We start from the raw sequence: 13,093 nt of genomic DNA on the forward strand, positions 1-13,093 counted from the left end.
TGCATTTTTTTAAAATTTCCTGTCTCCTTCTTGTACACTCCCTACTGTGTCCACCTAACTTTCTGCTTCCGTGATAAATCTTGCCTGTGCACGTTGTATGGGCGCGGTTGCTTCCTCTCTTCTCTCACTTCAGCTGAAATTAAGTCGCACCGAAATAAAATGAAACAGACAAGTCAAACAGGAATATTTACAAAAGGCAATTTCAAAATTAATTTTTGTGCAGCCAGAATTCCACCTAGAGTTGCCAGGTGCCTCTTCGCCACTGGTGGGAGATTTTTGGGGCGGGGTTTGGGGAGGGGAGGGACATCAGTGCCATTCATTCCAATCACCAAAGCGGACATTTTCTCCAGGTGAACTGATCTCTATCGGCTGGAGATCAGTTGTAATAGCAGGAGATCTCCAGCTACTACCTGAAAGTTGGCAGCACTAATTCCACCAAAAATTTAATTGCAACTAGGGTTGTCTGGTCCCTCTTCACCGTCAGCGGAAGGTTTTTGGGGCGGAGTCTTAGGAGGGGAGGGACTTCAATGCCATAGAGCCCAATTGACAAAGTGGCCATTTTCTCCAGGTGAACTGATCTCTGTCGGCTGGAGATCAGCTGTAATAGTGAGAGATCTCCAGCTAGTACCTGGAGGTTGGCAACCCTAATTGCAACCCAGAACTGGAATCCTGGAACAATTCACATTTGATGTTCTGCTGACTCTGTGAGAGGGCTGGTGTGCGGCGTGAGGGTGTGCTTGGAGAATGAGTGACAGGCAAGGATTAATTCATTATTTGAGCTCCTCCTCTGGCTGACTTTCTTTGCGTTAGAGTGGAGATGGTGTTAGATAACAGTGCCCTGCTTGCATAAGCTGTAACTTAGAGGTTAAAAATCTTGCATCGTCTTTGAAAAATAAAACCAATTCTCACTGAATTGGGACAAAGGCCTGAAGACGCGTCTGATTTTCTGTCCAGACTTCCAGTGGGAATTTGGCCAGATGACTTCAGTGTCACTTTACCTGAACGGTGTGAAACAGAAAACTAAAGAGACAGCTGGATGGCTTTTTTTTTTTTTTTTTGCTTCTCAATTCTAATGTCACTGGGAAGATTCCCACTGAAAAGACCCTGGATATTATTCAACTGAAGTTAAGAATTCCAGTTCAGGTTCAGCCGTATTGCTTTAGTCCTTTATGCATGGGTACTTGGACTTAGGAGCCCCGTGACGCAGAGTGGTAATCTGCAGTACCGCAGTCCAAGCTCTGCTCACGACCTGAGTTCGATCCCGACAGACGCAGGTTTCAGATAGCTGGCTCGAGGTTGACTCAGCCTTCCATCCTTCCGAAGTTGGTCAAATGAGTACCCAGCTTGCTGGGGGTAAAGGGAAGATGACTGGGGAAGGCACTGGCAAACCACCCCACAAACAAAGTCTGTCTGGTAAACGTCGGGATGTGACGTCACCCCATGGGTCAGGAATGACCCAGTGCTTGCACAGGGGACCTTTACCTTTTACTTGGACTTACGTTTGCCCCCGGACCAAACTCCTCAGGCTCTGCAACAAAAATCTCCCGCTGGTGGCGAAGAGGGACCTGGTAACCCTATGGAAGCAATGTGGCGTACCTCTAGGAATTGCTGGAATCCCTATGGTAAAAACATAGATTTTCTGGCGATTTCTATATGCCACTTCTGGGTCTTCCCTGGACGTGATGTAGTGGCATACTGTATGCCAGTGGGAAGCCTCCCGCCATAGCGGGAAGTCCTAGTTTCACCTCACCTTTCAAACTGAGCTCCTTTTCCTCCCCTTCTCATAGCATGCCTTCTAGAACGGAGGTTTGCTGTGGGCGCACAATCACTTCAACCCCACCTGCAAAAACCTCCTGCCAACGGAGAGGGGGACCTGGCAACCTTACTGCTGCATGAGATGGGATTCTGGACCAGATAGTCTCTGGTCTGCTCCAGGAAGACTCTTTTTATGTTCTTAATTGTCACATATATTATTTCTTTTTTTCCCCAATTTTTTTTTTATTAAAGAATATAAGACCTACAATCCCATACATAAAGATAATCATTGCTCCCAAAGGGGACATATGTTAAAGCCATTCATAGTATTTCTAATATCAGCTTAATAGTCTACTGCCCTTAATCGTTACTGCTTATATTCACTATATTGTCAATATTTACACTCAATTTAATGTCATATGAATTACTGCTTTCCGACATCTATTTTTATACTAACCCCCTTGATATCACATACCCTCTAACCTACTAATATTAGCGCTCTGTTTATCTAATTTCCTCTAACCATAGTGTAGTTACATATATTTGATATACAGTTTCCATTTTCTCTGAAATTCCTCCTCAGGTCTTCTGTTCACCAAATGCGTCAGTTTTGCCATCACTGTATATTCCACCATTTTCTCTCTCCACTTTTCTATCTCAGAGATCTCTTCCTGCTACATATATTATTTCTTGTTATATCTTTACCATGGGATTGGCAGGGTTGCCAGGTCTCTCCCCGCCACCGGAGATTTTGGGGGCAGAGCCTGAGGAGGGCGGGGTTTGGGGAGGGGAGGGACTTCAATGCCATAGAGTCCAATGGCCAAAGTGGCCGTTTTCTCCAGGTGAACTGATCTCTATCGGCTGGAGATCAGTTGTAATAGGAGGAGATCTCCAGCTAGTACCTGGAGGTTGGCAACCCTAGGGATTGGGGATGCCACGTGAATTTTCGTCCCCAACCACTAACATGCCTTCAGGTGCCTTTGTCCAGTAGGATGTGTCTTGGGTACCTTTTTTCATTCGGGTCTGTGCTTTTTGCAAGGTGTCAGTCAATGGGGCTGGTGTAATATCAGGTTCCGTTCGTTCCAGCTGTGAAGGATGAGTCACATTAAATCAGCGCCTGACAGCTAAGTACTCTGCTTGAACTCCCTCTTGCTCATGAATGCTAGCTGGTGTGAATTCAAAGCAATCCGATCACTGGGTGTGTTTTTTTCCCCTTCCCCTCCCTTTCTAGGGCTTTTCACCTGTTTAAAGTTTTGCTTCCCCGTCAGAACCAATTAATTGGTTCGTTGATTGAAGCTCTGTATCGTTTAAATACAGGTTTTATTTAATAAGATAATGTAAGCAAAAGGAAGGTTTTGTTCTTTTGACGGAGGGGAAATGTTCTGCATGCATTGTCAGACACAAAAGATATTATTTTTTCTTGTTTTCGACAATGACGTCAGTAAGAAACCCACAAGTCAAGGGTAAGCAAGCACCAAAATCCCGACACTGACTATCTGTGACGATGTTGGTGCGCTGGCAAATAAAATGGGAGTGGGAAGATCTTTTGGTCATTTTATGATCAACTCAGCCTTTCATCCTTCTGAGGTCGGTAAAATTAGTGCCCAGCTTGCTGGGGGTAAAGGGAAGACGTCTGGGGAAGGCACTAGCAAACCACCCTGTAAAACAAAGTCTGCCTTTGTAAACATCGGGATGTGACGTCACCCCATGGGTCAGGAATGACCCGGTGCTTGCACAGGGGACCTTTACCTTTACCTTTTTAATGTACTAACATCAACTGTTATGTGTTGGTAATATTTGTAACTATGTTTGGGCTTTATAGGAAGCCTGTATATTAGGCCCTGTGTTTTTAAACACGATTGTACACGATATGTAATAAAAATAGATTTATTGGTTGCTATATTAGATCGTGTTTAGCTCAACCCCCTTGGTTTTCCTTTATCTTAGTCTGAGTACAGGATAGCAACCCACTAGGAAATGGTGTGCTTCTTTCTATTGCCTGCGATACGCTTTTGATCTTGAACAAATGCCATTTTTTTTTTTGCAATACTAATTGAAAGGATGGATTGGAAAAGAGAGGGTGGGGGATTGATGTCATCATGTTCTGAATCATTATGCTGGTACCGCGCTCATTCTCAAGAGGAAAGGGCCAGCCTGCAGAGAAAACGTCTCATCAGCTGACAATGAAGACATAGCTGCAGCAGTTGGCTGGGGTATTCAGACTGCCGGCTCCTACTAGCTATTTAAAATCTCACGTGTTGCTCTAATGCTATTTTAAGAGAGGGTTTTCTGAGATCTTAACCGAATGCATTAGGCGACTCAGCCTTAAATTGCAGTTACTAGCTATTCTGGAAGTTTTTAAAAAAGAGAGCTCACAAGGCTTATTTTAATATAGGAAGAAGAACTAAAACCAACGTAGCTTAACGACAGAGAGATGCTGGAGAGCAGAGTAGTACTTGGACTCACGTTTGCCCCTACCCCACCAAACTCCTCAGGTTCCACCCCAAAAACCTCCTGCCGGTGGCAATGAGGGTCCTGGTAACCCTGTGGAAGCAACATGGGGTACCTCTTGGAGCCCCTGGAATCTCTATGGTAAAAACATAGATTTTCTGGCAATTTCTAGAAGCACCCTATGTCACTTCTGGGTCTTCCCTGATGTAGTGGCATACTGTATGCCAGTGGGAAGCCTCCCGCCATAGCGGGAAGTCCTAATTTCACCTCACCTTTCAAACTGAGCTCCTTTTCCTCCCCTTCTCATAGCATGCCTTCTAGAACGGAGGTTTGCTGTGGGCGCACAATCACTTCATCCCCGCTTGCAAAAACCTCCCGCCAACGGAGAGGGGGACCTGGCAACCTTACTGCTGCATGAGATGGGATTTTGGACCAGATGGTCTCTGGTCTGCTCCAGGAAGACTCTTTTTATGTTCTTAATTGAGCCACCCGGAGTAGATCTTGGGAAAGGCAGCAGATAGAGGATTTCAAATAAATCAATAAACAGTCTCCAGAAAGGCCAGGATCTCTTGTGACTGTAATATGGTAACAGAATATTGTAAAGGGTCCAAACGAGTCCTGCCAAATGGCCATAAAAATTGGCTTAGTTTTGTTATTTTGCCTTGCACAAGGTGTGCAGGATTTAGAATATTGTGGCATGGAATTGGTATTCTCTGCTAGTTCCTGCAGATCCAACAGCTATTCAATTAAGTGCCAGTTCAAATGCTGACAACCCTAATTTAAAAACTGGGGGTGGGGGGGTGACCTACAGTACAAACTATGCGATCTTAAGCAGAGTTACACCCTTCTAAGTCCACTGAAGTCTTAGAAGGGTGTCACTCTTTTTCTTTAAAAAGCAGTCCAAATTTCTAAAGGAAGATTCATGTAATTATCACTGCATCAATGGTAATTAAAGAGCAATAATGCTTTTTTTGTTTGTTTGTTAGGTATCATCCTAACATCCTGGGTGGTTTCTATCGCCTTTTTAAAAACATCCTTTAATTAATAGCTACACTTTGTCATTAATATTATGCCATGACTGAGCAAAGTGCCCCTTTCATTTCCAGAAGTCGCTAAAGATATTTCCTGGCAGTGATGAATAGTGAGAAAGGAAGAATTTTATTTTTCCTCCTTTGCTTCCATCTAGTGGCTCGCTCTATAAATTACGCTAAGAGGAGACTTATTCACTTTGGACGAATCTGGTAAATAGCGATATTGCTGCTGTTTTATTGACCTGCTTATCTTTCATCAATGACTTTTGATTTAGAAGTAGATGCGTTCAAAAACACTCTGTCTTTAGCAGACCACAATTCAAGGTCTGCAGGGAGAGAATAATTCTGGTGATCACAGAGCCCTAAACTTGGAAAAGACCTTAAAGGCTACATGGTCCAATGCCCTAGTCCGGGGGTTCTCAACGTGGACACCTTTCCTGGCATTAGGGTTGCCATCTCCAGGTTGAGAAATACCTGGAGATTTTTGGGTAGAGCCTTGGGGGGTGGGGTTTGAGGAGAGGAGGGACTTCAGTCGGTAGGATTGCCAACCTCCAGGTAGTAGCTGGAGATCTCCTGCTATTACAACTGATCTCCAGCTGATAGAGATCAGTTCAGCTCTCCTCAGGCTCCGCCCCCAAAATCTCCAGGTATTTCCCAACCCAGAGCTGGTAACCCTATCAATCGGGTATAGTGCAACAGAGTACACCTTCCAAAGCGGCCATTTTCTCCAGGTGAACTGGTCTCTATCGCCTGGAGAAGTTTTGTAGTAGCAGGAGATCTCCAACTACCATCTGGAGATCGGCAACCCTACCCAGCACCCACCAAATGGTTTTAGAAAGCAGGCAGGCCAGGTAGGGTTTTTTTTAGTTTTCTGATGGCATAATGCAGACAGTGGCTTTATGTAAAGTACCTGTGCAAATAGCAGAGTGATATTCTAAAAACACAGTGGGATTCAGCTGAAATCTACTCTCTTGTAACTTACAGTGCGTTCCTAAACAGAGTTACACTCTTCGAAGAAGAAGAGGAATAGGAGTTGGTTTTTATATGCCGACTTTCTCTACCACTTAAGGGAGAATCAAACCGGCTTACTATCACCTTCCCTTCCCATGAGGGGTTGCCATAAGTTGACTGTGACTTGATGGCACTTTATACACACAATCGTTTCACACGTTGGGAGCTTAAACACCATGAAGGCTAGAGTATGAACCTCCTTATTGCCAGGAATATCACTTGCAGTAGTATGAAATAATACAATAAAAACACTGCCCTAAAGGAAAAGCAAGTGTGTGTATGGGGGGCGGGGAGGGTGTGGGAGGGTGTGAATTAACAGAGAGAGAAGAGCAAGATCTCTCTTTCCGGCCCAGCTAATAAACAAGCCAGATTTTTCTTCATCTAATGGCAGATAACATTCCTACCAGTGAGGAAGCTCAAAGACTCCTTGTATAGCTTAAACATGCTGAGCTGTTGAATCAGGCTGGGGAAGCACTCTTTGAGCACCTGTTATTGCGCACGCCAGCTAAAAGTATGCGTACAGAAGCCAACTTCGACATGTCAAATGCCAGGGATAGGCAACCTTTTGAAGACTGAGCACCGAGTGTGTTGGATTACAAGGGCTTCGTTATGCCCAAATCCTTGTTAAGTTAGCAGACTGCACAAAGGCTATTGTGCGCAGAGAAGCTCATCCAAACCTCGGTGTGTACCAGGAACCAAATTGCTAGGAGCCTTTTGTCTATTTAACTAATATACTTCCATTTATTGTAGGAAATCCATTTCTGGATAGGATAGAGTAAAATATAGTTGCCTATCTATTCTAACTAACGTGCGTCCTTCCCTCTTGGTGGCAAGATGGACAAGAGTGCCAGTGTGTGTGAGGAGGTGGGGAAGAAACAGGAAGGAAGGAAGTTTCCCAATAGCAATCTACATATCAAAGGGATAGGTCAGAGCAGTAGAGAAAGGATGCCCCAGGGTCTTGTCCCCTCTGACTCACTAGTCTTGTCCCCCTCTGGAGTCTGAGGTTAAGAGACCGTGTAAAGTCCTTCACTTCCAACAGTGTGTGAAGGTGTGGACGGACCAGCAACCAAAATGGCCCAGGAAAGAGATAAAGCCAGATGTACTAGGTGTAAGATGAGGCCCAGCGGTGTGACCAGTACCTGGAGAGCTTAAGGATGCCAATTCAAGGTTGGGAAATTCCTGGAGAATGTGGGGGTGAAGCCTGGGAAGGGCAAGGTTTGGGGCCAGGAAGGGACCTCAGCAGAGTATGACACCTTACAGTCCACCCTCCCGGGCAAAAGCAGCCCTTTTCTCCCGGGCAAATGATCTCTGTCGTCTGGAGAGCAGTTGTAATTCCAGGTGATCTCCAGTCCTCACCTGGAGGTTGACAACCCTACTAGACTCAGCTGCTGACTGTACAGGCCCAGGAGTCAACCTTCCCTCATGCCGGTCTGCTGCTGAAATAGGGTTGCCAGCTCTGGGTTGGGAAATACCTGGAGATTTTAGGGGTGGAGCCTGAGGAGGGCAGGGTTTGGGGAGGGGTGGGACTTCAATGCCTCAGAGTCCACTTGCCAAAGGGGCCATTTTTCCCGGGGAACTGATTTCTGTCGCCTGGAGATCAGTTGTAATAGCAGGAGATCTTCAGCCACCACCTGGAGGTTAGCAAAAAGAAGGGTTTTGATATAACAAGCACTCAAGCCACAAGTAATAAGAAGTAGCAATGTCTGAATCAATTTGAATTATATTGTATAAGCAACCTATAACCTCACAAACCATGCATCAAACAACATATTACAGCATATGCTTGATTAATCATCTCAATAACAGCACACGCTCTTTTTAAATACCTTTAACCACCTGGAGGTTGGCAACCCTAAGCTGAAAGTGCCTCAGAGTCTTGCCCTGGCGCTTTGTCAGAGGCCACTGCGTTAGTTGGTAGTTCATAAGCTACAAGAGGTTCAACTTGTGACAGTCCATTTTTAGTGTTATAACATCTAACGCTATAAGTTGTCTAGTTGCTAGTTTGCTTCTGGGCTCGATTCATAGTGCTGTTTATTACCATTAATGTGTTTTATAGCACTGGCCTGCCTAGGATACCAGAGGGTGCAACTTCCTTCATATGTGCCTTCTCCCTCATTGAGAGTGGAAGGTACTGGCAAGTATGATCTCTCTGTTGTGGCCTGAAAGCTTTGGAACCAGTTGCTCATTGAGACCTGGAAGGTCTGGGATCTTGTTGGCGCTTAAAAAAAGGTCCTGAAATTTATTCAAGCTTTGGAGATTTATTTCTGGTAAAGTGACCCTGGTTTTAGCTCAGTGGTTTTACTGTTTATGGTTGCAGTATCTTGTGTCATTCAAATTGTACCTGCATTCTTGATTTTAGCAGTCTCCTGTTTCATAATTTGCATTGGAATTATGGTAGATAAGCCAGTCACAAATTACCTTAGAAAGAAAGAAAGAAAGAAAGAAAGAAAGAAAGAAAGAAAGAAAGAAAGAAAGAAAGAAAGAAAGAAAGAAAGAAAGAAAGAAAGAAAGAAAGAAAGAGCATTACTCTCAAGTAACTAGTCAAAAAGGGCAAGAGTCCAGTAGCACCTTAGAGACTAACAAAAATATTTTCTGGTAGGGTATGAGCTTTCGTGAGCCACAGCTCACTTCTTCAGATCTTTTGTGCCTGAACAGGAGAAGACTGAGAGGTGATATGATAACCATCTTCAAGTACTTGAAGGGCTGTCATATAGAGGAGGGTGCCGAGTGGTTTACTGTTAACCCAGAAGGTCGGACCAGAACCAACAGGTTGAAATTAAATCAAAAGAGTTTCCGTCTAGACATTAGGAAGAATTTTCTAACAGTTAGAGCGGTTTCTCACTGGAACAGGCTTCCTCGGGAGGTAGTAAGCTCTCTTTCCATGGAGGTTTTTAAGAAGAGGTTAGATGGCCATCTGTCAGCAATGCTGATTCTATGACCTTAAGCAGATGATGAGAGGGAGAGCATCTTGGCCATCTTCTGGGCATGGAGCAGGGGTCACTGGGGGTGTGTGGGGGAAGGTAGTTGTACATTTCCTGCATTGTGCAGGGGGTTGGACGAGATGACCCTGGTGGTCCCTTCCAACTATGATTCTATGAATGGCTGATTCACTTGCTGTCAACCCTCCAATGACTTTTGGACTTTTTGTTGATTATGCATGCTGTCTACGATCATCAGAGGTCGCCTCGCTCTCCCCCTGCATTTCCCCGTATTTTGCCCGCATTTTCAGGGGCCTGTTTTATCTCAAATTTGAAAATGCAGGCAAAACGTGGAAAAATGTGGGGGAGAGCAAGACGACTTCTGACGGTCGGAAACAGCATGCGTAATCAACACAAAGACATTGGAGGGGTGACGGCGAGTGAAACAGCCAGCAATAAAAGACCTAAGAGTTGCTGTCAAGTGTTATTCTCAATCTCTCCTACTTGGTTGATGCATTACTGTACACCTTATTGAACATTACACTTAAAATATCCCTGCTGCCACATCCAGTCTCTGTAAGTCACTCTGACTAACATTCATTTTGTCCCCAAAACTGACAACCGGTTGAATCATCTGCACACTGGTCCTCGTTTCTCCAGTGAAGCATTGATGGAAAATATGGGATTGTTCCTCAGGAGCAAGTGATTCTTTCCCTTGAAGCGAAATACCATCATAGGAACCGCCTAGTTGCAGGGGTCTACTCTTTGAACATAAAATGTTGGTTTCTGAGAGCCAGCATGGTGTAGTGGTTAAGAGTGGTGTTTTGGAGTGGTGGACTCTGATCTGGAGAACCGGGTTTGACTCCCCACTCCTCCACATGAGTGGCGGAGGCTAATCTGTTGAACTGGATTTGTTTCCCCACTCCTACACACGAAGCCAACTGGGTGACCTTGGGCTAGTCACAGCTCTGTTAGAGCTCTCTCAGCCCCACCTACCTCACAGGGTGTCTGTTTTGGGGGCAGGGGAAGGGAAGGTGATTGTAAGCCGGTTTGAGTCTCCCTTAAGTGGTAGAGAAAGTCGGCATATAAAAAACCAACTCTTCTTCTTCTTCTTCTTCTTCCTACTACCACTACTACCACCACCACCACCACCACCACCACTACTACTACTACTACCCTGATCTGGATGGCCCAGACAAGCTTGACCTCATCAGCTTGTGGAAGCTAAGCAGGGTCAGCCCTGGTTAGTACGTGGATGGGAGACTGCCAAGGAATACCAGGGTCGCTATGCAGAGGCAGGAAAAGGCAAACCAACTCTGTTAGTCTCTTGCCTTGAAAACCCTACTGGGTTGCCATAGGTCAGCTGTGATTTGGGGGCATTTTACATGCCCAAAGTTAGTTTCATTTCACCAAGGCTAATATTCACACGATGTGCTAAACTTCAACAGCAGCAGGCTATTAAAAGGAGCAGTTTGGAAGACACCGTTCCTGGTAGCAGAGAATTAGATAACAGTGGCTCATTCTAAGGTAAAATACAGGTGTGGACAAGACACAGTTTATTTCACTGGCATTCGTAGTTGTTTTGTGTGAATTAAACCTCGCGTCTTAAGCTTGACAGTAAAATGCCCTTGAACCTGTTTTACCCCTCCCGATTTTTGCCACTCCCCGAGAAACATGCACCACTAATAGCAAGTTGAAAATCAAGTAAAACCAATCCGGGCAATTTATCCTGCAACACGCTGTAGGTATTTTCATACACACCCAAGTCAGTCAAGTCATGCACAGGCTGAGATTTTTTCTCACCACCCCGAAGGCTGACTAAGAACAACTTAGGAGGAAGCTTCAAGAACAACCTGAGAGTAAGGATCTTGTTACACGGTGTAGTGGTTAACAGTGGTGGACTGTGATCTGGAGAACCAAGTTTGATTCCTCCACTCCTCCACATGAGCAGCAGACTCTAATCTGGTGAACTGGGTTGGTTTCCTCACTCCTCCACATGAAGCCTTCAATGCCATAGAGTCCAATTGCCAAAGCGGCCATTTTCTCCAGGTGAACTGATCTCTATCAGCTGGAGATCAGTCGTAGTAGCGGGAGATCTCCAGCTAGTACCTGGAGGTTGGCAACCCTACTTGTGCCGGAGAACAGCTCAATGGTTCCACCCTCAAATGAAACTTGACTTCTAAAGGTCATCTTATTTAGTTTGCTGCCCTCAAAACATAGGCATCCGTCTTGTGTCTTCTCTCAACAATTTGGGATACAAGTTCTGGAGAGGACCATAGCATTGAAACAGAGTTTCTTTTACATTTCTAAGGCACACACTCATAGATTTTGTTTAAGTTTCTGTCTCAGGTCTTTTAATGCTGGTGGTTTCCCTTGCGGCCACACCTCTGACGACTTCGGGTCTTTGTGTTGATTATGTATGCCGTTTCTGACCATCAGGGATTGCCTCAATCTCCCCCTGCGTTTCTCCACGTTTTGCCTGTTTTCAAATTCGAGATAAAATAGGTCTCTCAAAACGCGGGCAAAATGCGGGGAAACAGGGGGAGAGCGAGGCGACCTCTGACGGTCGGAAACGGCATGCATAATCAACACAAAGACCCGAAGTCGTCGGAGGGGTGACAGCGAGTGAAACAGCCATGCATAAAAGACATCAGTATTTTCACATGCTTTTGGATTTCTTTCTTCTTGAGATTGAGGACATTTGGGAAGGGAATGCCATTCTGTACAGCAGGCGTCCCTAATCTTGTTGAACTTGTGGGCATTTTTTGAATTTTGAAAACAGGTAGTGGGTGTTACAGCAAAATGGCAGCCATGGGAGGGTGGGACCAATCACAAAATAGCTATCACAGGCATCGAGTCCAATCACATCAAAAATGTTGGAAGGAAAACTCAGCGAATATTCAAGTTATGGACCAACTTGATTTAGGAAACATCATTTCTGAAACTGTCCAGAACCAAGTTTCTCATGAATTGGATTCCTACAGAACTACTCATGAGATAGGGAAGGGCATGCATGCCTGATAGATGTAGACTCCATGCACTAATTTGTTATGTAAAAGAAGTCATTTGTATAAACTGACCCTACACTTTGATGTCTGATGTAGATGTGGGTGTAGCATGTTTGTCAAAGGCATTTTGAACTGTTTGTGTTCTGCAAAAGTAGCAATCAAATTGACACAGACTGGATATCCTCATCACAGTATGAGCATATTCACTGTGGCATAGGCTGAGAAATGGCAGTACTTAATTAATCCAGGCTTCTAATTGTAAATCATTTTTATTAAAATGTCAGCCTGACTCCCTTAACTTCCGGGTCTGGTATACAAAAAAGGTTGTATCCAGAAGATGCATGAGCAGAACAGAGATTATTTATTTGCCACCTTGTTATCCCACCCTTCCTCCAGGGAGATCAGAGTGGCATATGTCAGTCTCTCCTCCATCGTTTTTATCTCACAAAAATCCTGTAAGGTAGGTTGGGCTGAGAGACTGTGACTGGCCCAAAATTGTCCAGCAAGCTTTCGAGGTACAGCGGGCAAACAATCTGAAGCAACGTAGAGGGCTTCAGTAGAATTTTTAATGCAATAACAGTGTGCATCTGGATCAATGCAATGTTCCACAGATAGTTCATGCGATAACCTTTAATCTGGCTTTGAGATTGTATGAGAAGAAATACAAAGCGTTATGCCTTATGAACACAGTAACAGGTAGTGGGGATACCATCGATTTGACTTAGGTATTTATGCATGGGTACTTCCATTCACGTTCGCCCCTGGTCTGTCTTGGTAGTTCCTTGGAGTTATGCATGAGTTTTCTGTCCATTAGAGATGACCTTGCTGCCAGCTCTCACAAATCCCAGGACTTCCCGTCCCACTGTTAACCTGATTCTTTCCTGAGCTCAGCCCGGGTGAAATCCCCATGCATAAGGCA

General features: G+C 44.8%; 1 protein-coding gene across 1 annotated transcript in view; it reads left to right on the top strand.

Annotated features, from left to right (window-relative positions):
• The first annotated feature begins 3,187 nt into the window (after window positions 1-3,187).
• The window catches only part of SCEL (sciellin), an 84,759-nt gene continuing 74,853 nt past the window's right edge, over window positions 3,188-13,093 (top strand). The window contains exon 1 of the mRNA XM_056862127.1: window positions 3,188-3,218. Coding sequence (XP_056718105.1) covers window positions 3,188-3,218 — 31 coding nt within the window. The remainder of the gene's footprint in view (window positions 3,219-13,093) is intronic.

This window comes from Euleptes europaea, chromosome 16 (assembly GCF_029931775.1).
Source record: "Euleptes europaea isolate rEulEur1 chromosome 16, rEulEur1.hap1, whole genome shotgun sequence".
NCBI classification, from domain to species: domain Eukaryota; kingdom Metazoa; phylum Chordata; class Lepidosauria; order Squamata; family Sphaerodactylidae; genus Euleptes; species Euleptes europaea.